The sequence below is a fragment of the Rhinolophus hipposideros genome (genome assembly GCF_964194185.1).
Source record: "Rhinolophus hipposideros genome assembly, chromosome: 3".
NCBI lineage: Eukaryota > Metazoa > Chordata > Mammalia > Chiroptera > Rhinolophidae > Rhinolophus > Rhinolophus hipposideros.
This window is the reverse complement of record NC_138049.1, coordinates 97,546,743-97,572,901: the sequence shown is the minus strand read 5'-3', so window position 1 is coordinate 97,572,901 and position 26,159 is coordinate 97,546,743. Positions and strand designations below refer to the sequence as shown.

At 53.1% G+C, this 26,159-nt stretch overlaps 1 protein-coding gene across 9 annotated transcripts in view; it reads left to right on the top strand.

Annotated features, from left to right (window-relative positions):
- FOXP4 (forkhead box P4) overlaps positions 1–26,159 on the top strand; it is a 51,602-nt gene that overhangs the window by 1,319 nt on the left and 24,124 nt on the right. For all 9 annotated transcript variants that reach the window (XM_081045379.1, XM_081045378.1, XM_081045377.1 and 6 more), the window contains exon 2: positions 16,322–16,550. In XM_081045379.1, coding sequence (XP_080901505.1) covers positions 16,338–16,550 — 213 coding nt within the window. In that variant the 5' untranslated portion in view covers positions 16,322–16,337. The remainder of the gene's footprint in view (positions 1–16,321; positions 16,551–26,159) is intronic.

The following is a 26,159-nucleotide window of genomic DNA, read 5'->3' as shown; positions in this document are numbered from 1 at the left end:
AGCGGGACCTCCCCTCCCAGATGGAGGACTCCCGTGTTTCCTCCGGACAGCCCCTCCACAGACACCTCTCTGACCCGCGGTCACCCCCTCGGCGCTCCAGCCTCGCGCTCCCCATCAAAGCCAAACAAACTAACTTGGGCTGAGCGGGGGGTAGAGAATGTGGTGCTAGAAGGCGGGGAGCCCTCAGCGACCTGGGGTCCCGGCCTCCCCGTCAAAGGGCCGTGTGATTTCGCGCGACGCGGATTCTGAGGCCGAGGCCCTCACGGTTGCGGATTCCTCCTCTCCAGCTGGGGCGACCTCAGGAACACACACCTGCGTCCCACCCGACTCCTCTAGTTTGGGGGAAGAGGATATGGGATCGCGGAGACCCGGAGTCCGTAGAGCACCCGGTTCGTCCCTTTGCAGTAGCCTTCCTCCCGCGTCTTTTGCAACCCCTGCCGGGCCGATTTCCTTCCCTAGCTGGGCGCCTGGGGTTTAAGGAGTATATAGAGATCACCGCGTGTATCGCCCCAGCGCCGGGTCTCCCTGCAGGATGACGGCGGGTCCTGGAGCAGGGGTTGGAGATGGGGGGGCCCCCCCGGGAGGAGCAAACCTGAGTCCGAAGCTGTCCTCCCCACCCCGCGGTTCCTAAGAAAGCCCTGGAACATTTTGGCCAATGCGGGTTTTTACTTGAACTTCAGCGTCTTCATCCCCGGTTTTAAAGGACACGCCTGGATTGTCCTAGAGTGAACTGTGTTGGGTATGGGATTGAGGGCCACAGGAGCATGGCCTGAGGGGCAGCTAGGGTTGGAGCCTGAGGCTGGGCCGGGTGCCCCTCCTCCCACACAGAATGAAGGAGCAAGACAGGGTCGGCTGTACTGCTCGTAGCCAAGGGATAGTCTCACCATTCCCACCGTGGAACACAGTGGGTAACCGAGACCACAACACCGAGAATTTGAACCCAGAAACTCACTTTCCTTGGAGAATGGGGACTGAACCCTAGACATGCTGGACATTTCAAGCCCCTGATGCTCCTGGTGAGCCAGTGGATGGGTACAGGGACCAGAGGGCTGGAGGCAGAAAGGCCAAGCTGGCAGGCCCCAGCTGGGGGAAGGGGAGCCACTTGCCTCAGACAGCCCCTGCCTCAGACCCAGACGACCCCTGCCCGATCTGGAACACTGCGGGGAAGGGGAAGTCTGCAGACCTTTTTTTTTTAACGGGAGAAACTATCTTGCTGGGGTTCTGGAGCTCTCTGTCACCTGGCCAACTGGAGGGAGGTCTGGGGACACCTGGACAGCTTGTTTGTCCAACACGCCCAGATCTGAGCCTCACAAAAGCAGGGCTGTGCCTTGGTGTCCCATCTGGTGTCACTCCCACTCTTGTCAGGGGTGCAAGGTGGCATGGGAAGGAAGTGGCACTGTGGGTGTTCCTTCCCCCCCTTACACCCAAGACCCCACCAAGTTCTGAATCTCTCCTCCTGGACCCTCTGACTTGCCTTGGCACTAAGTTGGGGGAGACCAAAGGAACTTGCTCTCCTGGCACTAAGTGCTGGGCCCCTGGGTGGGGTTTTCTATACTTTTCCCAGTCCTGGGCAGGTTTCCCAGGAGTTATGGAGTTGGGGAACCCCTGAGCCCTGGGGAGAGAAAGGTCTGACAGCAATGCTGGGAAATGCCGGGGGCAGGGCAGTTTGGACCTAACTTGCAAAAGTATCTGCCCCTGTTTTTTTCTGTGTAGGTGCCCTTCTTACACCTAGACACCCCCCCACACCCCCTTTCCTACTCCTTTGGCCAGAAACTTCCTTTCTGGCTGCTGGCAGGTAGGTCCCTTCTTGCCAGGAATGTGCATATCCTGCTGGGCCCCTACTCCAAACACACCTCTTCCTCAGGGGGGAAGAAAGCAGGGGAGCTGGGGGGGGGGCGCTTCCTTTGATCCAGTAATTCCCCAAATGTTTGTTAAGCCCCTACTCTGTCTGGGCAGGTCCCAGGCTGGGCACTGGAGTGCCCAAGCAATGAAGGCTGGAGTCTGCTCTCTGGACCTCACACTGTCAGGGTAAGAGAGGCAGATAATCACACAGGGAAAGGAGGATGGGAGCAGGGTGTCTGTTTTAGAGGAGGGGTGTGAGGTGCAAGGGGAGGGAAAGGTCATCTCCCCAAGAAGCCATACCTAGTGAAGCTGTATGTACCCTCCTTCTCTACATCCTAACCCATTGCTGCCCCACTGCCTTGGTTTTCCTGTCTCCAGCTGACATGCAAGCCCTTCCATGCCCATTCCAAGAAGGCACAATGTCTTTACTTTTCTACTAACCCAAAGTGTGCAAAATAATCATTTCTTCCATCCAGGGAGCTCCGCACAGCTTCCCTTAATGATCTTACAACTCTCCCAGCTTCTTAGACCAAGGCAGGAAAGGTATCATGTGTGACAGGATTCCGAGGCTCCACTGACTGGAATGCCTTCCTCCGACTGGGTTCCAGAGCTCTGGAATCCAGGGGAAGGAACTCGGGCCTCCCCAGGGCAGAATGCGGATCAGAATGGAAAAGGCTTTGGAACTTGCCAGAAGTGATGGGACTCTGGGGAACTTAAGCTCTTGGAACCTCGGTTTACTTATGTGTAAAGTAGGTCAATAATACCCATTTAGAGCCCGACTGGGAGTTGAATAGAAGAGGAGATGTAAAGTACGCAGCACAGCGCCTGGCACATGCTGACCAAGGAGTGGCTTTTACTATTAGAATCCCAGCACTGCCAGGCCACACGTTGGACTGAATACTGGAAATGTTCAAGTATTCACCTCCATTTTATGGGGTGGGAAGATGGAGCACAGAGAGAAGCAACTTGTTTGAGGTTACGCAGCTGGTTAGTGTTAGAGCAGGGACTGAAATGTGGGGCTCCTACCTCCCAGTATAGCCAGTAGGGTGTGAGGCTCTCCTGTGGGGGGGGGGTGTGGAGGAAGAAAGGAAGGGACAGGAGGCCCTACCAACTTCCCCCTCCCTCCTTGACAAGCTCAGGTTTGGGCCATTCTTCTGCCCAGGACCCTGGAATGTCCAGTTGTGCCCTCTCTCCCCAGCTGCCTAAGGTGCTCATGGAGACAAATAAAAAAATGGGAGGAATAGTTCCCCAGAACACCGAGAAGGAAAAATTACTGGCAGCACCACCTCTCCAAAACGGGAGACTTCTATTCTTTGAAACCCTACCTTACACAGCCTCGTGGAAGACAAGTCTTAGATCAATTTGGGTCGTGCGCCTGGATGGATCATCTCTAAGGAGCAAAAAGGGAACTTTCTTGAGCCTGAAGTTGCTGCTCTTAAGGCATTGCCATCCGGGTTCTCCATGGAAATGCACACCTTCTTCCCTCTTGCCAGTGCAACCATGCTGGGAACACGGCAGGAACCTTTTTTCACTCCAAACCTTGTAGCTTGCTTGATGCTATGGTTGTGTCAGATGGCCCTGGGTGGGCCCCGTGGAGCCTGGGCTCAGGGCACACCTGAGCTAGACATCAAGAACTCTCAGCACGAAAGCTGCACGTTTGGACGGGGCACTGGGCCATGGAGATGAAGCTTTCTTCTTGTGCCTCCAGGGACCACCTAGGCCTGGGCCTTTCCTCCCCTGGATCCCTATTCCAGGACCCCCAAGGGGTCTTTCCTTGCTGAGCTGCCCCTCGCTCCACTGCAGTCCTGTACCTTTCTTCTCCCCAGCCCTGGCCATAGCCATGTGACCTGTGCCCCAACTCCTAGGGGCTCTGTCCACCTCCTGCAGCTCCATTTTCTGCCCAGCTGGAGCCCCCGCCCCGCCAAGCTGGGATCTGAGGGTGAGTGGGGCCATTGGTTGTGCGGGCCAGGGGTGAAAGGTATTTTCTCTCCCACTTGGAGTTTCTGATGGCACCTGGGCTCCCATGCAAATGGGGGGCGGAGGAATGAGATTGTGGATTTTCTTCAGACAGTAGCAAAGTGGAGTGTGACCCTCTGGCATTTGTTCAAGGTAGGCAGGGTGAGTGGGCAGAAGTTACCCAGAATTCCCACCGCAGTGAAGGAGGGACAGACAAGTGACGGCGACTTCAGGGCAGGGTGGCTCAGGGAATGGACCTAGACTCCTCCTGCTGTCCATTCCACAAACATTGTGGAGCGTATGGTGTGAAGCAGCTGTATGGTGTGAAGCAGCTGTGAGAGGGCCCAGGTGTAGAGGTTTCCTAAGGGGCGGCTGTCTTGCTACTTGGAAAATCAGAAATGGAGCAAGTGCCCCGGTGCTAATCTTTTGGATTGGTACTGGCTGCTGGAGGGAGGCGCCGGTCCTGACGTTCCCAAGCCAAGGCAGAATACCTGCTCTGACCCCTGGAGAGCCCGCAGGAGGGCCACGCTGTATAAAGGGACATTGGCGGGTGGGGGGCTTCTGTTCTTCTTTCCTCAACCGGGCGGTCTCCCTTGGATTCCATTGCCCAGCCTCAGAGCCCACACTGCCAGGACACCCAGGCCGAAAGAAGTTGGTCCAAAAGAGGGTAGCGGTATACAACCTTTACTTCAGGGGTTCTTTGGACAGATGTGCATTTGCACCCTAAAAAGAAAGGGCTCCGCGGGGCTGCGGAGAATTTTGGGGAGAGACGGGAGGTCGGGATTTGCAGGAGACCGAGGGAGTGGCGGCTGCTGAGAACGCTTGGGGAGCAAAGCACTGAGCGGCGAGACGCTCCCTGGCTTCTCGAGGCCTCCACATCTCTGGATGGGAGTCGGAGGGCTGGCGGAGGTCGTCTGTGTTGAGGGTGGAGAGTCGGTCCACTCCGGGGAATCCCTCCTTTAGTAAGACTCGGGCGTTTCCGGGAGAGTTAGGGCTACCGGTCCTCCCCCAGCTGAGCGCGCCCGCGCTGTGTTGCTAGCCCGGCCGGCGGCTCCCTGTGCCTCGAGAGCGCATCAGTGCGAACGGCAGGACGCTCCAGGGTCTCTGAGACGTGAGCCCCAGGCTGCCGAGCTGGGGGTCTGCGGCCCCCCGCGAGCCCTGACTCCGCTGCCGGGCGCCGGGGGTCCGGGGACCGCTGGAAGAGGGGCGGCAAAGGGGAGGCTCAGACAGCGTGGCCTCCGCCTTTTAGCCACAAGGAGGGTGTCTCACACCGCGTTCTGCCCTCCTCGAGCTTGGGGATGACTTCTGGGTCTGGGTCGCAGACTCACCGGGGAGGGGCACCGGTAAAAGCACTTGATCATGGATGAAGTACCAACTTTATCATTCCCTCTGCGACCTTAGGCATGACAGGCTTCTCTCTGGGCCTCGATTTTCCTAACTGTTCCCTCCCTGGTCTCCTCTTCGCACAGACGAGGGTTGGGCTTCAGTCAAAGAGACCCAAAGGTCTCAGAGCACTACCTTTTTGTTCCACCGCGACCAGAGCCCACTGCCTTCGGGGTCCATCACGAAAGGGGTGCGGGGCAGGGGACCCTGCTTTCCCAGGAAAGTCTCCTCCTTCCCAATTAGGCCCTGGAGCCTGATTAAAGGGGCGCTCCCCCACCCCTCCTGCCTGATCACCATCAATGAGATTTCCCTTCATCAGAATCGCACATCCTCCAGAAATTAATTTGATGCCTCTTGTTATCAATTAATTGAATCTCGTTGGTAGAGAGAGCTCAGCGAGGCAGGCTGCCGCTTGGCCCCTGTGCACCGTCTTTCTGCCGTCCCCCTCATACCAGGACAGCCTGGCCCCCTCTCCATTTCTCTTTTTCTGCTTTGCTTTTAATTTCACTTATTTTCTAATATAAAACCACCGCTCTGGGCCTCTTTGCCAAGTTGGTTTGGATGGAGACCTACGGGCTGGGCACTGCCTGGGATTCACCCTTTCCGAGCTGTGGGGGGCTTCCTTCCTCTCTCTTGGGCCCTGTGTGGTCCCTCCTTAAATCAACAAAACCTCGGCTCTTTGGGAATTTGGCCCTGACCCTGACCCTGCGTGCTGCAGGAGCTGCTGGTGAGAAACTTGGAGAGCAGGACTGGAGGAGGGAGGGCTGGGGACAGACTCCAAAGAGTTTGCCCTACACACACACACACACACACACACACACACACACACACACACACACTAACACACCCTAGCTGGGGAAGTGGGACACTGGAAGACCAGGCTAAGGATTTGTCAGTCCATTAGGATTTTTGTGAAAGTCCTATCTTTTTTAGAAGAAGCATTTAGTAGCTGTTGCCCCTGCCAGGGCTGATCCGGGCAGAGGGCAGAGGAGTCTGGTACCTATCTTCTACGTAGCTGCCCAGCAGCCAGGTCAGGCATCTGTAGAAGCAAGCCCTCTGCATTTTAAAGGACATCTGAAAGGCCAGACTCTGCCTCCTGCATGGAAGATGGAGGAGGAAGGTTCTAGAAGTCATCCCAACTGGAGAGGGGATTGTAGCAGGTGCAGAGTCAAACTAGGTGGTCACCAGACCCTAACTGAGGAACAGTGCTGTGCCGTTTCACATACCTCCTTGTTCTGGTAGTGGTATTATTCTCATTTGTCAAGTGAGGGACCCAAGCCCAGAGAGGTAATGTTACTTGTCCAGGGTCACACAGCTAACTGGAACCTGCCTGTCAGGAATGCTAGCCATAAGGGCTGAGGTCACAAATTGACTACTTATGAGTTTTGTTGACCCACACAAAGTTTATTACAATAGTGAATTTCACATAAATATTCCCACTTGGATTCTTTTGTAAAACCGAAACACTGTCAACATTGAGCCGACATTTCTGTGTGGTAAGGTCAGACTGGGATTGAGTGCCCCCCCCCCCCCACTTCTCGGTTGGCCTCCTAGGTGACTGGCGTAGCTCTGAGATCATTTTGGTTAGCAACTCCATCCTGGAGATTTCACCTGTCCTGTGTGGGGTCTCTACTAGAGCTCAGAGAAGACCTTTAAGGACGCCCTGCCCTAAATCTAATTCCTACACAGCTGCTTAAGAACTGATGGTGGTGGATAATTGTTTTTCCTTCTTTTTACCATGGAGAGAATTATAGGATTTTGTGTCTCAAGGGGACTGTTCCAGGCTGAAACTAGCCCATCCCTACCCAGGTGAGCCCCTCCAGCCTGCCCCCAAACTTTTTGTTGGGAATGGGGGAGACTTCCTTCTAAGACTGGAACCACAGGTTGCGACTAGGGAAGAACTGGGCAGAAGTCACCCGTCTGCTACTCATCTTGAAACAGGGAGAAAAATGTGGAAGGATGCTGAAATGAAGCTTGATACCCAAATGTGGATGTGTTTTGGAGTCCCCTGAGTCGGTTCAGGATCCCTGTGAAAGCCGCACCTAGATATCATCTCAGAGACAAAGGGAGGGACCAGGACCCATCAGGGGGCATGCTGGGCTGAGCAGCCCAGGGCCCCAGGGAGGGCCAGACCATTGGCCCAGGCTGGCTGGAGCCCCTCCTGTGCCCACAAGAGCCCCCTGGTGACAAGGGCACTCACTACCAGAAGCAGGCTCCAGATGGCCACTCAGGCCATGGGTGATTAAACCCCATCCTTTGACCAGCAGGCCCCCCACGAAAGACGTCACTATTTAATTAGCCATCTCTGATTAACCAAACTTGGCATTCGCCTCCTCTTGCCCTCATCTTTCCCAGCTCCGAATCAATGGCTTTGATATGCTAATTAGGGAGTAATTTAATTTCAAAAGGCCGCAATTAACAAGGGTGTTGTGGACATGCTGTAGTTAAGCGGAGTAATCTAATTTGCATTAGTAACAAGCAGGGACTAATTAGAAGCTTAATTAGACACTTAGATGGCTCTTATGTTTACTTTCTTAATGAGATGGAGTGGGATCTTTGGTTCTCTTTTTTTTTTTTTTATAATTTTTCCTTTTGGTCATGGTACTAGGAAGGAGTGTTGAGGGAGGCCACCTTGCTAGGGCCTGGTAAGAGCGTTTTGAGGCTGGAGCCGGTGAAAAGTGAACTGGGTGGTGGTGGTGGTGAGGAAGATTCAGATTTCAGGGAAATTCCAGAGTGACCGCTTCTGGGCTTTACCACCTTTGAGGTGGGTTGGGATGGGGTGGAAGGGGAAAGAGCACTGGTTTGAGAGTCAGAAGAGCCCAGGTTTCAGTTTAGTTCAGCCTCTTAACAGCCAGGTGACCTTGTCAAGTCACTAGGTATCCTCAAAACATGATTCCTTCTTCATTTGTCAAAGTGAGCACCAGGTTGTCTGGAAAAGAGAGGAGGGCACACAGTATGGGCAAGGACTTTCAATGACTGAGTGGAATGGTTAGTATTAAGAATAAAATATATTCACAAATTGTTTGCCTGAGCTTCACTTCTTTATGACTCAGCTCAGAAGGCACCTCCTACAGGAAGCCTTCCCAGAGCACCCCCACCCCCTCTAGGTACCCATAGCCCCCCAGTGTCTATTCAACATAATAACATTTTTGAAGTTTGTGTATGTTATGTAAGACAGAGGTTCTCAACCCTGGCTATACTTGAAGTTTAGAATACTTGGAAAACGTTTTAAAATTATCCATTTCTGGGTCCCACTCCCCAGAGATTCCAATTTAATTGATCCAGGGTGGAGCCTAGGTATGGGTGTTTTTTATTTTTTAATGCTGTGCTTGTGTTTGCTGGTGTGTCTCTTTTCTTCTCCAGCAGATTGTAAACCCCCTAAAAAGCAAGGGCTGTGTTTTATTCACCTCTATATGCCCAGATCCCGGTACTTAGTATGAATTGCAGGCAGAGGCGCACCACCCATGTACCTTTTAAACTCATCCAGGTTTGACAGGGTCTGTAGTATTGAATTGTGAATGCCTGATGCAAGACCTGAGAATCTTCTGAAGAAGGAGATGAGAATGGAGGGAAATCGCTAAAAAGCTGAGGGGTTTGTGAATCTTCTGGGACCCGGGCACATTGCTGAAGGGAGGGAAAAATTGGTACAAATTTTATGACATCAATTAGGGAATAAATGTATCAAGAGCCTTCAAAAGATGCAGTTCTGTCTTCCAAACACATATCCTAAGCAAATAGAAATGTAGCATATTCTGTTTGCATAAGGGTGTTTATTGCAGTGTCATAGTAAAAAAATAGGTAACCGTTTGGATGTCCACCTCTAGGGGATTGGCTAAATAAATTCTGGAACATGCAGCCCATTCGAGCAACTATGTGACCACTAAAAACTGTTGCTTAAAATATTTGATGTCATGTGGAAATGGTTATGATAGTAAGTGATGAGTGGAAAAATAGGAAAATTCAAACCATGTACAGATTATGACCCCAGTTTCACTTTTTAAATGTTCATATGCCAAAAGAGAGTGAAAGTGGACTGACTGGAAGGGGTGGATCCACAAGGCTGGCTGGCTCTCTGGGAGGTAGAATGATGGGCACTAATTTTTTTTTTTCCAAAATTTTCTACCAAGATGTCTTTTACTTTTATAACTAGGAAATAAAGTTATTTGAAATTTGGGCAAGAACCTGGCATCAACAGCACATGCCTTTTAGAGAGGCATGTCCTCACCCTGCCACTTGCACTAAGCTCCGCAGGCCCTGAAGTTTTGTGGCTAAAAAGAGGCCTTAGACGGCCCCTAGAGTTGGAGCAGGTAGCTCCTAGAGTGTCATTTGGGGGAAATGTCAGGCAGCAGTGGGAGAAGGGAGGGAAGCTTAGGGTGCCCGCTGGACCCACAGGAGGGAGAGTCCCAAAGTACAAGGAGGCAGGGGATGCAGAGGGATAAGGCTTTTTCTGGAACTCAGGGAGCCCCATCTGCTTGGGGTGAGATACCACTGGCCTGCTCAGGGAGCCCAGTATTATGTGACTCGTCACCCAACTCTGGTTTGGGGACCCATTCTGGAGCTATTGAGACATTCTAACTCTTGGGTCCTGCTTCATTTTCTTCAAGTGCTGAACCAAGGGCTGGGATCAATTTTTAAACCATAGCCAACTCAAAGTTGGGTTGTAGCAGGAGCTTCTGGGCCCCCACAATTATAGTAACTGCCTCTCTCTGAACGCTTTCATCACACAGTGTGTTTTATTTGATACCACAGCAACCTGAAAAGTTTATTGGTATCAGCCCATATGACAAATAAGGAACCCAAGGTTCAGACTGCTGACTTCAGTGCTCAGTGCTCTTACACAGGTAATAAGAGACGAGAGAAGGGTCAGCAGTAAGGATGGCAAATGAGTGGGTGCTGCCTGAGCCCTCCCTTTACCTGGAAGCCTGAAGCCAGTGGGCCTTTGGAGCCTGAGCTTAATGGACGAGGGGAGAACCCTGGACCTTTGGGTGACAGATTGGGAACCATCCTTCACTTACTTGTAATGCCAATGCTTATTGCTCTGAAAAAGCCCTCTGCTTTATATGCCTTGACACAAGTAAGATCTGATAGCAGGATAGCTATGAAGAAAGGAAAAGAGAAGGAAATACAAGGCGTCTTCATGCTCTGTTCGAAGTGGCACCCATGTGTGTGTCTTTTTCTGTAATCTAGAAGTGTGCCCATTTCAAAGACTTTTAGCTCTGGAAAAGTCTGGAACTGGTGACCTCTTGTAAAATAATGGCCTTTGCATATGCTGTTTCCCCTGCATTCAGTGGACACTTTGGCCAATACCCTACTCACCCTTCATTTCTAAGCACAAATGCCATTTCCTCAAAAAGAAGGCCTGCCCTGCCCCCTTCCCTTAAAATTAGAGCCCCCTGTTTGTTCTCTGTACTCAACATTTGATAGAATTTATTTTATTTCAGTTTATCTGTTTGTTGGTTTCCTTATTTATGATCTGCCTCTCTTCATGGCAACATAAGCTCCAGAAGAGTAAGGCTTGTGTCCTGTTCTGTTCAGGTCTGCATACACAAAGCCTTGGCACACTGTGCTTAAATATTTGTTGAACCAATGAATGGATGAAGGGTCATTGTTGGTGAAATATGCTTCTAGCCAGCCATTGGAGGAGAGAGAAGAATGACTTCCTTCACGGTGCAAACTGCTAGTGGCTAAACTTTCAAAAAGACAAATGCCAGATTTACTCAGAAAAAAAGGGAGGGGGGGAACAGGACCTCCAGTTTTACCAGTTGCCCTCAAAGCATGTAGGACACTACTGCACTGGCTTTTTCGAGTTTTGTAAGTCTGTAGAGGTCAGGGACCACATTTCAGTTTCCTGCAGGTAGATCCTCAGTGCTTGGCTGAATTAGGCATTCAACCCATGTTCAGTGAAAGAGTGGCCTTGGGGATGGAGCATCTCGTTTGGGCCCCCAGGAAGCTCATACCTGAAGTCATCGCTTGTCATTGGAGCTCTGCTGTCCTGGACAAGCAGCATCGGCATCACCTGGGAACAGTTTAGAACTGAATTCTCAGGCCCATTCCATACCGTCTGGATCAGAAACTCCAAACTTGGGGCTCAGCAGTCTGTGTTTTCGCAAGCCCTCCAAGGTGATTCGGAGGCGCTCAAGTCGGAGGCGCTCAAGTCGGAGGTCCTCTGGCTTAGTCAAGTTTTAGTTCATGTATTCTCCCTACTACCCCATGATAGTATATTTTAAGAATCTTTATCTTTTATTGTGGTCTGCTGCCCGATCATTTTTGGAAGTTGATAGTATACATTGTAAATAGTAACATCTAGTCCAGTTTTCCCCATTATTCAGAGGAGAAAAAGGGGGTAATTGACTTGGCCCAAGTCACACAGGAAGTTGGTGATAAAGCTGGGGCTAGATGCCAGGTTTTCCAACTTCTAGTCTCTCTCAGGCTTTCAGCTCCACCACTAGATGATAGGTTTCTGGAAGGCTGGAAACGGTGTCTCTTTATGTCAACGCAAACCACATTGCTCGGCGTACAGGTTGCCTGTGGTCAGGCCCTCTAAGAGCTGAGCGTGCGCCCCCTCCAGCTGCGCGCAGGCTCTTGCGCCCCCGCGGGACACGCGCCCCGAGAGCGGGACACGCGCCCCGAGAGCCGGACACGCGCCCCGAGAGCGCGCTGGGGGCTGCCCCGCCCCTTCCCCCCTCGGTTCCCTCCCTCCCTCGCGGGTAAACTCCGGGCATCCATCAGTCTGTTAATTGCACTAATTAGAGATCGCAGAGGTGTTAATTGGAAAACCCTGGTATTGTGCCTGTTTGGGGAAGAAAACGTCAATAAAAATTAATTGATGAGTTGGCAGGGCGGGCGGCGCGGGTTCGCGGCGAGGCGCAGGGTGTCGTGGCCAATGTTAAGGCTCAGATTAAGCTATTGTTAATTAAAAAGCTATGGTAATTAATACTGCTTACACCATATGGGCCCGCGGAAAAGGCACAAAGATTTCTCCACGTGTAGGGCTCCCCATCTTTTTTTTCTCTCCCGCGAACGCACCCTAGTCCTGGGTTTTCCCTTTGGTCCCGAGGTAGGTAGAACTCGTGACTTCCGGCCGTGGAGGTGACAAGGCGGACCTGGACGAGTTACGATGTGACCCTTGTTGAACGCCCACCAGGGTTCTTAGAAGGGCCAGGAGTCTCTGGGGAAGTGGGAGCCCCCAGCGGCCCGCAGACTCCCCCTGAGCGGAAGACGCGGCTGCGGCTTTGACCCAGCTTCCTTCCTTCCTCCTGACAGCGGCGCCTGCAGGAGCTTGGGGCCTGGCCCAGGCCTCTGAGGGGCCTCGGCTCCCTAAGGCGAACCTGGAGCGGTAGGAGGCTAGGACCTACCTAAGGGCAGGATCAGAGCCCCACACAAATCCTAGATCGCCTAAAATAATTCCAACTCAGTTGCTCTCCACTGCCCCCAAGAGGCGGTAGGAGAGGGGTATAGGAAGGCTAGGGTAGGGGGTGAAGGCCTCAGTTTAGCAAAACCTAGAAAGACCTTCTAATCCCCCGCCCTTACCTGTTGTATAAAGGAAGAAAGAACAATCCCGTAAATTGGACAAGGGACTGTGACTTGCCCAAGGTCCCACAGCTTGCCCTGAAAACAGATGGTCTAATCCCCAGTGTTTCTCACCTGCTCTTCTGCTGGTGTTCAGCTGCTCTTTGCTGAAGAAATGGGTGCTTGGAGGAGGAACCAGGGATAGAGAGGCAGAAAGGTGGGAGTGCAGGGAGGAGGGTGCTCCTCCCCAGTAGCTGAGCAGGAAGTTCAGGTCTACTTGGGATGGAGCCCTTTGGGAAAGGGACCACAGCTGTGACTCAGAGGGACCCTCAGTGGCTTCATGTCCACATGCTGGACCAGGGAATTTTACTCCTGGAGCTTCCAAGTCAGAAGAGACCTTCAGGACCACCTCTCCATGTAGAGGTGAAGTAGCTGGGGCCCAGAGAAGGAGGCAGGCAAAGGGTTCACAACTGGTTGTGGCTGAGCTCAGGTTACCTGACACCCGGCCCCTGCCTTCTCCTTTAGCCAGAGTCCAGGTTCTCCTGGACACTGACTTCCTTGCCTACACCCCACGCCCTTGTAGTGCCAGGGCACTGAATATGAAGGCCTGCCTCCAGCACCCCAGCCCTCACTGGCTGGGCCCCAGGCACCCAGAGCCTGCTTGCCCACAGTGCAGAGAACACCTCATTGCTGTTGCAACACCCTGTTGAGAAGTGGCAGGAGGTGTGAGGCCACTGGTGGGCTCATTCTCAGAGGGCAGGTGTCCCAGGGCAGAGGTAAGGGTGCAGAGATGGCCTGGGAGCACCCGCCATACAGGATTGGGTGGGCCAGCAGGAGCATGGGAGGAGGTGAAGGCCCCTGGAGGGGGCAGAGCGTGTCACATGGGAATTAATGCCATTCTTACACCCTGCGGAAATGACTTTTCAAATGCATATAATCTCAAGCATGCAAATGAGAGGCTTGCTTCACCCTGTTTAATATGAATGATCAGCACTTGAATAGCTGTTATTACACGCCACACTGCAGCAATTATGTTGTTCACTGGGTGTCACTATGTACCCCCCAGTAAAAAAACAGAAAAGAAAGGGACACCTCTGTTTGCATCCTCCCTCCTTTTTCTCCCCTTCTCCAAACTTGCTGTGTGATCTACAACTTTATAGTGTGTGTGAGTGTTGGAAAGGGGGCACTCTTCCTTACTCCAGGAAAGTAACTGCTGGATTCTCTGTCCTTTCTCCTGTGCACACACACCCCTGAGGCTCTGGTCTTTGTCCCCTGGGGCCCAGCAGTTCTCAGATCTCAGAGCAGCTAGACTTGGAATCAGGGCGGGCAGCTGCTCTCCTCTCCACCCTCAGCAGGGCCAGGATTGAGGGAGGGGAGAGCCATGTGGGCCCCTGCCGTCTCCCCACCCCCTCATGTAGCTGGGGCCCAGGCCAGAGTGGGGGAAGGTGCCCTGTAGCCTGCTGGGAGGGATGGGTTGTGTGGTTGCGGAAAGGGGGGCGAGAGCCCTGTGCTCTGGTGGGTGGAGGATGGTGCCCACCCCATCCATCATTTGGCAGCCACTGGCCCTCCGGCTGACATGGCCATTAAGGCCTGAGACCGAGTGCTCAATCTCTTCCGAACCATCGCCCCCAGCCTCACCCTTGCCCCTGGCCCAGCTCCTCTCAGAACCCAGGAGTGGGAGCGGCAGCTGGGCTTGGGGGGAATAAGCCCTTAGGAACACAGAGAAATGCACAACCATGGGGTGCGCTAATAATACAAGGCTGCAAGGAGGCCACACAGATCCACTGGGACAGACACCTGAAGTCACAGATGGAGAGGGGCCACAAAAGCAGTGATATGGCACACATGTGAACTGGTGGCATCCCCATGGATCCTTAGCAACTCTGTCCCCCCACCCCTCTATACCCTCAGTCCAACCTGCTGTGCTTCTAGCAGGGACAAAACAGAGCATGTGGCCCAGTAGAGTGCGGGAAGAGAGTTCTGCTGTGAAAGAGAATTTGGGGTCAGGAGGGAGATGCCCTTGGGAGCTGCCACCTTGGGGAAGGAATCGGAAATAATCCAGTCTCTTCCAGCAGTTTGTCTAATCTGCTACTTGCAAAGCTGTCACCCACCTTTTGAGTCAGGGAGACCACGTGGTTGTGGGGGGCTGCTTAGTCCAAAAGGGATTCAAGGAGGGAGGAAAGCACATTGGTTGGCTTCCACAGGTCCTGCTAGCTGCTCCAGTGACTTCTGCCCCTTAATCTCTGTGTGCCCTGAGCCAAAACTTTGACCTCTCTGAGCCTCAGTCTTCACCTTTACAAATAGGGCAGGCGAAGAAGGGGTTGGTTGAAGCTTACTCTTCCAGGTGGTTTCTTTGTGTTGTTTTATTTACTCGTCATAAGACTTTAAGAGGCTGGGATTAATTACTTCTATAGACAAGGAAACTGAGGTTTAGGGAGGTTAAGACATGTGCTGAAGATCAGTGGTGGATACCAGCTGTGCCCGGTTGCACAGAAATCCATGTTCCTCTCAAGGGGCTTTGAGGATAGTTGGAGACACCCCAGACTTTGAGAACAGCTCTGCATATTCAAGTTCCCCCATCTGCACCACAGCCTATGTGTACAAGCCCCGGAGCTAGTGGAGTCTCCATGAGCTGTAGAAGGAAGCTCAGGCCTTCTCCTCAGTACCCTTGACCGTCCCAAACATACCGTTCCCCTTTTCTTGGGATGTGTCTGCCACTCCTTGAGAGGCATTTGGGGTGGTGGTGGGGGGGAGGGCACAGGAGTAAGGCCTTGACTCTTTGCCTGGGTAAATTCCCTAACTCCTTGGACCCTCAGCTTTCCCATCTGTCAAGTCAGGATGATAATGACTCGCAATTCTAGTGATTAGGAATCATGGTGCCTGGAGAGACAGTAATTATTGAGTGTCTACTTTTGGCCAGACCCTGGCCTGCCAGCTTTAGAATTGAAAGGTCAGAGAAGTGGGACCATGACTGCCTTCACTGCATTGCTCTGCCAAGCTGTGTCTGCCTCCCAGTAGGTTCTGGGCAAATTGCAGCCCTTTTTGCTGTGGAACAAACATTGATTAGAGCCTTTCTGTGCCCTGGGAAAGGAGACTGGAAGGAGGCCCCTGCCCTGGGGGAACTCCCTATCTACTTGGGAACAAACACGAAGGCCAATACAGGTGTTTGTGCCTGTAAAGGGGGGTGTGATACGGTGAGTCCCAGTGAATAACTCATCTGCTTTTGAGTCCTGGCAGGACCCTGCCCCGCCCCCCTCTCTTCCACACCCAGGTCTGGAGGAAGAGGCCAGAAGAAGTTAAGGAAACTGAGGGGGGTGAGGGGCGGGGCAAAGGCATCACCACCATCTCCCCTGCTCAGCTGAGGTCTTTTGGAAGTCAAGTCGAAGAAATGTGGGGGAGGGGGGCCTATGGGGAGGGTGACATTGGCAGAGGCTGCACCCCAAGAGGGGACCCAGGAGCGGCCCCCAGGAAGTTGAGACGCCCCAGGACTGGGGTGGGAAGTGTTAGGTGGTGGTGTTGGGGGGTGGGTTGAAGGGCATCTGTTGCTGCCCCCCCTCACCCCCGTAGAACCCGCCCTGCCCTTCCAGCCTCGAGCCTCAGCCCCTCCCCCGTGTCTCTCCTCCCCCTCCAGGTCCCGCTAGAGCGACATGATGGTGGAATCTGCCTCGGAGACAATCAGGTCAGCTCCGTCTGGTCAGAACGGCGTGGGCAGCCTCTCCGGGCAGGCCGATGGCAGCAGCGGCGGCGGGGCCGGGGCTGCGGGCACTGCCGGAGGCGGCGCGGGCAGGGACACGGCGGCCGGCGCAGACAGTAACGGCGAGATGAGCCCTGCGGAGCTGCTGCACTTCCAGCAGCAACAGGTAGGAGCTGGCGCCCCTCCCCGGCGACCCGGAACCGGGAGAAGGGCACGCCAGGCCTCTTCCCACTCCTTCCTGGCCACCTGGGCGCCACCTCTCCTGGCCAAGCAGCGCCACTTTCACATTCTTGGGAAGGTCCAGTCTCCAGCTATTCCCTCTGCGACCTCCCATTCTAGTGGCCACCTTAACTCGGGGACAGCGGCGCTTTCAAGAGAAAGAAGTGGGACACGGGGTCCTGAGATCATGAAGCTTAGAACAGTAGCAGCAGTGCCCACCAGGACAGACAGACGCCTGGGCAGCAGGTCCGAGGGTGTGTATGTTGGGTGGGCAAGTACCTGGGCTCTCCTGCACAGTGGCTGAGTTAACGGGGTTGGGGGAGAAAGACCCTGCTTTAGAAGTTTGTTCACTGGGGGAGGGGGGGAGCTGTGCATGTGGAGGGCACCTCCACTTTATTTGTATTGTAAGACATTCCCCCTGCCCCTTCATCTCTGCCTGGGTCCCTCACCCAAGCTGTGACAAGATTAAACTTCTAGGCACCAGGGGCCAGAGCAGCTGGGAAAAGGCCAGAGGCAAAAGCATTCCTCCATGTTGGGGGCTCAGACTGGGAACTCTGGGCTGCATCCACCTTCCCTTTCCCCCCTTCATTCCCACCCTGAAATGCAGAGTTCAACACTAGCCTCTGTGAGGATCCAGAGGCCCAAGGGTTGGAAGCCTTGTTGGGTGCTGACAGAGCAGGACCTCTAGGTCCCGGCCCCACCCGGGGTAACAGAGAGAATCATGCTTGACAAGTTCAGGAGAACCGGCCCAACCACCCCTGGCCTTAAGATTCTCCTTCTCTTATTTGATTCTCTGCTCCTCGAATCACTCCTGGTTGCACTGGCCCTTAGGGGCCCTACTGGGAATGAGGAAAAGTCAGGTCCTACCTGCCCCTTCCCGCCAGTGCCCCCACCCGTCTCATGTGTACTGATGTGTGTACCCACATTGCCCTTGTGCTATTCCCCAGGTTCACCCTGGGGCTTCTCCCCCAACTCTAGCCCCCAGGGGCCCATTTCCCACCACACACCGTGGAGCCAGAGGTCAGATGCAGCAGTCAGAAGCCTGGCACTGAGTTGGTCAGCCAGCCCTAATGCAGGAATTAAACAAACCCGGGTTAAGTCCCAGCCTGCCCCTTACCAGTGGCGTGACCTTGGCCAAGCTCTGGGCCTCCCTGGGCCTGCTTGGTGCCTAAAGGACAGGGTTGTTAGGATCAGATGCGGTTTGGGTGTGAAACTCCTGTACACACAGACTGATCGATGCAGGTATGAACAGAACTGAGGACTTTAAAAATTACTTCCTCTTACGAACAGAGGAGATTTGAATGGAAAGGGCCTGTCTCCTTTCCCCAGAGAGAAGGGCCTTAGGAGTTTTCTGGCATCTCCCAAGCCTTCCTAAGCAAGATCTCTGGGAAAGAGACTCACAGCCTCTGTGCCATCTACTGGGGACAGAAGGTCAAAGGGCAAAATCCTGCCCTTTATCAATAACAAAACATACCCCACCAGAAGGCTCCAAGGCCACCCATTCTGTATGGCCAACTTCCCCTCCCACACCTCTATGCAAACAGAGCAATGAAAAATTTTGAATGTGGGGGATGGGGCGGGAGGAATACTGAAACTGGGAAGTGTCTTTTAAACATTATTTAAAGTGAAGAGTAAACAGATATCGGGATAACTGGGGAGGTGTGTGGGGTGGGGAGAGGCAGAACTGTCTGTCCTGATCAGGTTTCTCCATTCTGCATTGCCCACATGCCGTGTCTTACCATCTATATTCCACGTTCCAGTTATTCCTGTTTGTTTTGGGGAATATCCCAAAGTCCTGGAAAATCCTATATCTGTTTCACAAATAAACTGGGGTGGAGATTTTGGAGGCAGGCGGAGGGCTGTTTTATCCATTTGGGCTCACTATGGGCCTAGTGCCCGGGGCCAAGGAAAATACTTGAGACTTAAAAAAGGTTTTGTTGGCTCCAAACTATGAAAAGAACCCTGCAAAATTAAAATTGCAAAATTTTTAATTAAAATGAAACAAGTCTGTAGACCATCTTTCCATCTCCAATATAAATCAGTAGGATTTAGGGCAAACTTCAGGGATAACACTTTCTGGGTCTCCCAACAACAAATGTTCCTGACTATTTGTGGGGTAAAGCGACTATAGGAAAGAGCCTGGCCCAGTGGGCTCCTCCTCCCTCTCAGTCCCAGCCAGGAAGTTCTTCAAGGACAAACAAACAAATACCTTGTGTCCCTTTGGTGCTTTGGGTCTTTCACATATGCTGTGTCATTTAATCGCCTGGGAGGTGGATATTATGATTCCCATTTCACAGATGAGGGAGCAGCCAGAGGTGGCACTGACGTGACCAGGTGACATGGTAAAGGCTACCGCCAGACCTCAGCTCTCCCAGTTCCTAGTTCAGGGCTCAGCGCAGCCTCCCTTTTGCTCCTGCCACACTCACACCAGCCCCTGTGGGAAATGGAGGGAGCAAGGCCTGGAACCTAATAGGTGCTAAATAAACGTCTGTTGGTGAGTGAATGAGCGCACTCCATTCCCAACTGAAAACGGCTCTTAAAACAAACATAAGCGGCACTGCCCACTGGCCCTAAGTAGCCACTCAAGAAGGAGGTTGTGTGTGTGTGTGTGTGGCGGGGGGGAGGGGGAGACGGGGACGCTGCGAGCTGCGCACTGGTCCCATCCCCTTATCCCCTTATGCCTCCTTGGGTCTCCAAGCCCCTCCCCCTCTGTCCATCTGTCTGTTGGTCCCTGTCCCTCTGCTCAGGGTAAATAAGCCCTGGAAATGCAAGCTTGGCCTTTGGGAGTAATGAGTTGACAGAGGAGAGAAAGAGATAAACAGGGCGAGTCAGAAGTCAGACCGGTGACAGGACTTTAGGCTGAAACAAACAGTGCTGAAGAGGGCAGCCACGTCACTTTGGAACAAGAGCAGGCGCCTGTTTCCATGCAACAGCAGGCCAGAGCTTGTTTAAACAGAGGCTGGGGGTGGGGGTGGGGGTGACATAGCGAGGCTGCCAGGCCCTTCTGATAGAGAGAGGGTCTCTGGCTGGCTGCCCCGTTGTAGCAGTCAAGGCCCCAGCTTCCTGCTCCCTCCCCCCAGCCCCCTTACTGGTGAGTGACAGAGCCACACTACCTTCACTGTGTCCCTGGGGCTTTCACTGAGTCTCCAATCTCAGCCCCTCATGGAGAATCTACCCTGAGAAGAAGGTGTGGGGGGTGTGGTAGGCCTTGGCGTATGTATTCATTCAGCAGACACACGTTGAACCTTATTTTGCGCTAGCGACCCTGTTGGCCAGCTGGAGTTGGCGATTCCGCAGCTGCTGTTAAAGAATACCCTGGGCCCAGCAGACATGCCAGCTGCCCATCAATCCCCTTCCTTCACCAAGGCAAAGTCCTTCCTCATTGCCCCTCCTCCCATGTTTCCCCGCTGAAGCCTTTTTTCTTTGAAGGTTGCCCTCACATTTTATCCTAATCTGATTTTACCTGTATGAAAATTTTCCCAGTGTGTGGGTTTCCCCAGGGGCTGCACAAATACCCTCTGGGCCCTCTGTTGGGAGGCAGTGAGGGCTGGGGGAAAGTGTTTGTGAGCTTTTGGGAGATATTGAGCCTGGGGCGGTCTTGGGGGCCAGACTGGGTGCTTTGGCCAAGGAGAACTGGATTTGGGGCCTGGAGGGCTGAGCGGCCCGCTGGGTGGGGGTGGGCAGAGCTCCTGGCGGCTGTGCTGAAAGGCATCCCGGGCCTCTAGAGCTGGGCCTCTAGAGCGCACTCCTATTGTCCTCTGGTTGTGGGGGTGACAGGTCAGCAAGGGTCAGGAGAGGGTTGCCTAGCGTCTGGGAACTCCCACTGCAGTTGCTGTGGTAACCGGGGCCAAATCCCACCCTGTTCACATCCTGTGAGGAGATTCAAAAGGGATGGGGAGGGCTCTGCACTTTAATGGGCTTTTAACTTACCCCCCTCCAAAGAGATTGGGGGGGGGTGTCAGGGAGTTGGGCGAGGGGCAAAAGAAGAATGGAAGAGATTTTTGTTTTCCTCCCCCATCTGGCTCTCCTCTGCCCTAGCTACTTAGCAGGATGGGGTGGGAAGGGGAAGCCTCAAAGGTGAATTAGCTCCTCCCCACCCCCACCTCACACACTCTGTCAACAGTTGTCTTTAGTCTTAGGGTAGTGCCTGGAAATAAGAGGCCGGTGAGTGGTGGGGCTGGGTTGTGAGAGGATGTGTCGGGGAGAGGGCCTTACCCCCCTTTCTTGTACCCCTCCTGGGTTACTCAGGCTACCATTTCCTTTGTCTGCTTCCCAGTCCAACGAAAAGGGAAGTTTCCCTAGGAGGGGACTCCAGGAAGAGGGGAGGGGAAGGTAGAGGAGAGGGCCCAGGGCGAGGGAAGGGGTCCCCAGGCCACTGCTTTCTTGGCACTAGGAAAAGAGCAAGCCCAGTCTAGCACCAGCCTTCCCTTTGGATATGGAATTCTGAGAACCCTGCTTTTTTGGTTTTCCCCTCTTACCCCCTTTTTAGGCCAGAATTCTTACCCTTACTGATTAGGAATTTAGGGACAGGAGAGATCTGGAGGACAGGGGTGTGGGGGTTGAATGAGTTCGTCTTCAGAGGTGAAGCGTTGAAACAGGGAGAGTGGCATCCCAGAGATACCCCTTCGTGGCTAGTGTTTTTTTCTAGGGAAGCACCTTTATTCCGAGAAGCCCCATGGGAGTCCTGAGGAAGGGAATTGCATGCCACAGCCCCCACTCTAAATCCCACATTTAGAGTCCCCTGCAGAAGAGGCTAGTGTGATGGTAGTGGCTCTGAACCCAGACCTTGTTAAGACCGTTTCCCAAGAACTCTGCAGATAGGGTGGCCTGCGTCTGAGAGGTCACAAGGTGGCCTGCGTCTGGGAGGTAAGAGAGCAAGGGAGGTGTACAGCCACCCCCACCCCTCCCACCACACACACACTATTTTAGCTCCTCCCCAGGCTCCCTGCCTTTCCCAGCACACCCGCCAAGCTGGTCTTGGCCCAAGACCCAAAGGGGCTGAATAGGCTGCCCCGGAAGTACTGCCCTGGGTGCGAAGCCTGCTGGGTTTTATTGGGGCCACAGGGTAGGGAGAGACCCAAGGAGTTTCTCCCAGGAGGGCCTTTCACTTTGCAGTACTGTTGGGTTCATTTGTCTGTTCTCATCTCGAGGTGGGCAGAGGCCCTTTCCTTTCAGAGGGGAGTCATTTCCAAGACACTTGGCAGGGAAGGGGTCTTGAAATGGCCCTGAAACCAGGCTGTGCACCCGGGCTGTGCGTCTCCCACCCACGTGGGCCTGTCTGTATTTGTGCGTTGCTGGTTTTCATTTTAATGGTTCTAATTTGAGAATGCGCCAATGTCATTTTTACGAGGTTGGTGTAAAAAAAATTTATAGCCTTTTCCAAAAAGCTTTTTTTTTTTTTTCCAAGGGAGAAAGGTGTAGAATCACTTCGGGGGGTTTTATGGTCTCAACTCCCCCACTCTCTTTGCCCCCCTTCTCTGTGTAATTTCTGTTTTATGTCTCTTTGCTGGAGGACAAAGCCTGGCTGGTGGAGAACTTGGATCTCCCCATGGTCAGTACCTTCAGTGGTTGGGACCACTGACCTCCGATCTTTCTCCCTGCGCCCCTTCTCTCCAATCTGGTCCCCAGCAGAGTTGCATTCAAGGAGTGGATGGAGAGATCTTTAATTCAAGTACTTATTAGGCACCTACTGTTTACTACCTGTGAGTTAGGTATTTACCCTCAGAGATTATATCACTTCCTTAATTCCTTATATTCACTTACTTAAAACCCTCCAGCACGCTTCCCTCAATTGTAAAGTGCAATAGAAAAAACCATTGTCCCTGTGTGATATGGCTCCTGCTCACCTCTGGGACTTCCTCCCAGGCCAGTTGGCAGCACTGGCCGTTCATGGTGCACCTGTAAGTTTATTCCACCTCAGGGCTCTTGCACCAGCCCTTTCCTCCACCGTGGACACTCTCTCCTGGAAGAGTTGCTTCCTCATTCTAAACGTCTCCTCCGAGAGGCCTTCTCTGGCCACACAACCCATGTAGCCAGTCGGCCAGCCACTGCGTACTGCTCGCCACCATCTTGTAGCGTGCTGTCTCTCTGTTTCAGTGTCTGCCTCATCTCATGAGATGGTGAGCCCCGTAAAAGCATGTCACTGTGTCCCCAATGTCTAGGACCGCGCTGATGCCGTGAGGCTTCATAAACACTTGCTGAATTATTGATAAATGAACAGAAAGCCGTACTGTGGCCCTGAGGAACAGGTGATGGGCTTTCCTGGGAGTGCTTTTCAGGCTTGGGATGGGCCAGCACTCCCAAACACCCTCCTAATGCCCCTGCCCCTAAATCTAGCCAGCCCCCAGTTGAAATTATCAAGACAATTTAGATCCCAATGTTGCCACAGTTAGTTAGATGAAGACAAAGAAGTTTGGAGTTTATTTATTTTGGCTGCTCCTCACCAATTAAACCAGAAGTTTTTAGGGGTTCCTCTATCCTGCCTGGCTAGCTCCTGGCTCCTCTTGCCTGTGCAGAGTCCCATGTCAAGCTCCGGGGACTCAGGTTCTGCTTCTGCCACTGCGACTTTGGGCATCCCTGCCCTGGCTCTCCGTTTCCTCATCTATAAAGGGAACCAGATCAGCTCTTTGTAAACCTTTCTGCTTGAGCTTTACGGGAAGAAACGTATTTTACCTGGAGCCCCCAGCACACACAGTTTCATGAAACAATACTTAGGTTTACCTACTAACTCTAAATTTTAAAAATATATACATATGTATATATATTTTTTCTTATTTTTTTTTGACTCAGTTGACAATATGACCCAGCATTAGATCATGACCAGCAGTTTGGAAAACACTAGACTGGATTCCCTGTAACAGTCCTGGCTCACCAGGCCTGTGGTCTGTGTGAGTCTGCTTCTCCATTCTCAGAGCTCAGCCCTTCAAACTTGTCTCCCTGAGCACCACCAACCATGTCCCCCCCTCAGCCCACACACAGTAAGCCTGGGACCCCAGCACGGACCTGGAATCCTCCAGCCTGGGGAAGGGCAGGTCAACAGCCTGGCACCTGGCTTTCATACAGAGGATGCCTGCCTCTCCCTCTGAATTCTCAGAAACAGAAATGAAGGGGTGGTCTCACTGGAGATGACAGGCCTTACCGACCCAAAACTTGTTCTTTTCATAGCAGCTCCCTGTTGCCCTCAAAGCTCCAGCTTTATTGCCCTCCATCCCTATTCCCTTCCATCCTGCAACCACTCTCCCTGGGTGCCATCCGTTATAAGCCATTTGTTCCTAATTGTGGAGATCCTGCTAACGACTTCTGAATGGGTGATGGGGGGAGGAGAGTTCAGCTTCATTAGCAAGACTGAGTTCTTAGGCTTGGGGGGGAATGGGGGTGGGTGTAGGCTGGAAGAGGGTTTGGTTAGCCAGTCCTTCTTGGTGTCATAGGACAGATAACCGGGAGCTACTTGGGAGGGTGAGAGATTACTGAATTAAGTGACAATAGTTAATATCCATCTGGGACCCGCAGGCACTGTGCTAAGTCCTCCATATGCATTGTTCCACATACTCTTCTCAACAACCCTGCGAGTGAAGCACAGGGTTGTTCCTGTTTTGCAGAGGAAGAAACGGGCTCAGAGAGGTGAAGTGACTCACCCAAGGTTTCTCAGTATATGGTGTAGCCAGGATTTGGATCCAGATCTCTTCGACCAGGGTCTGTGCACGGAACAGACCTGTACTGCTTCGCTTAGAGGAAAACTAGACCTTACTCCTCAAACCACAGAGCTGGGCCTTTGGATTTCAGTCCAAGAGGTGGAGGGAGGGAGAAAATGAGGTTTAAGAGGCCAAAGGGCTTTCAGTTTTCTAGTCTGCCCTGAGCTACCTACCTACCCCTCCCTCCCAGGTTTTCCAGGGTGGCCTCCCCCTGTGGGATTCTAAATGCCTTTTCCCACCCAAGGCTGTATGTGGGTATCTGGGCCCCTAGGGAAGGGAAACTGAACCCACCTTCTTCTAGACTCCTTTCTTGGTCTTCTCCCACCTCAATCAGCTTCCCCTTCCTTTCACACCCAGACCGCCGAAGGTACACAAGACTTGGGAGGCAGATGCACAGGCCTTACCAGACTGCATGAGTTCACAGCAGCCCGTCTGGGGAGAAGGGGGCTGAGTCAGTGGTGCCTGGACTCCTAGGCCGTGGGACATTGGGTCTCAGTTTCCTTGTCTGTATAATGGAGACAGTGACACTTCCCCTGCTTAGCTCAGGCTTCAACTAAATGTTTATAGAAGCACTTTGAAAACTGCCAGGCACTATCCAAAGGCTCCCTCCTCAAGTCTGTGCCTGCCTCCTATGTTCAGCCTAGACTAAAGTGACTTTCACGGGCGTGTTTGCTGTGTGGGGTGGCTGGGGTGGGGGCTTACAGATGTGACATCTGTGTTTCAAGGAGGCTATGACCTGGGTGGCTTCATCAGAGAAAATGGGGCTGGATCTGTCAGGGTGCGGGGCCATCATCTCAGAGCTGGGCGGTCCAATGAGACATCAGGCTCCAGTGCCAGCAGCCGGTGTAGACACTGATACCTGGTACTTCAGAGGGTTGCATGTGACTTGAGTGGGGTTTTAGGACGTCTCAGACCTACCTGATTCCTTGGGTGACCACCTAGAAGAAGGCATCCTGGGCCAGCGAGACCCCCGGGTCCCGGAGCGCCGTCCTTGGCTGGAAGTCTGGATGTATAGACAGATGATGGGGATGGGGAATGGATTCTAGAACAGCACTGCAGTGCACTGAGCTTTAGTGACATGTTCAGGCCATCCTGGGAGGGGAGCTTGGACCCCAAGCCTAGGGTCTCCCCATCATCTCCACCCTGGCACACCTACAGGGTGATTTTTAGGTGGTACCCAAATTACCCTAAATGGGTTCAAGGCTGGGCTGTGAGCAGATTACACAAAATGACCTTGTGTTATCTACTGTCACCACCCCATCTCCTCTACGCACAGGGCTTGTGAGTGATGGGTGGCCATGAATGAATGAAGGAAAGAGAATAAATGAAGTGCCTGGAGGAGTTCAGACCCTGAAGACCTGAGAGCCCCTGTGGATTCCTCTAGCCTTTCCTATGACTACCCCCCACACAACTGAATTTTCTGCCCTGGGAATAGTTTCAAGATCCCTGGACTCTCTGGGCTGTTTCACTCCTCTGGGGGTGCTGTGCCTGGAACACCCTTACCCTCCTCATCCGCCTGGTGAACTCGCCCTTCAGGCCCCCAGTCAATAATGCCACCTCCTCTGGGAGGCCTTCCCAGATTTCCACAGGTAGAGAGGCCCTTCTCTAGGCTCTGGTACCTGGTGCCCACCTCCACTTCAGTCTGCAACAGGCAATTGTCATGAAAGCACCCAAGCTGTGAGCCCTAGGCCGGGCCGTGTGCTGTTTCCCTCTCTATCCCTAGGCCGGGCCGTGTGCTGTGTCCCTCTCTGTCCCTAGGCCGGGCCGTGTGCTGTGTCCCTCTCTGTCCCTAGGCCGGGCCGTGTGCTGTGTCCCTCTCTGTCCCTAGGCCGGCCCGTGTGCTGTGTCCCTCTCTGTCCCTAGGC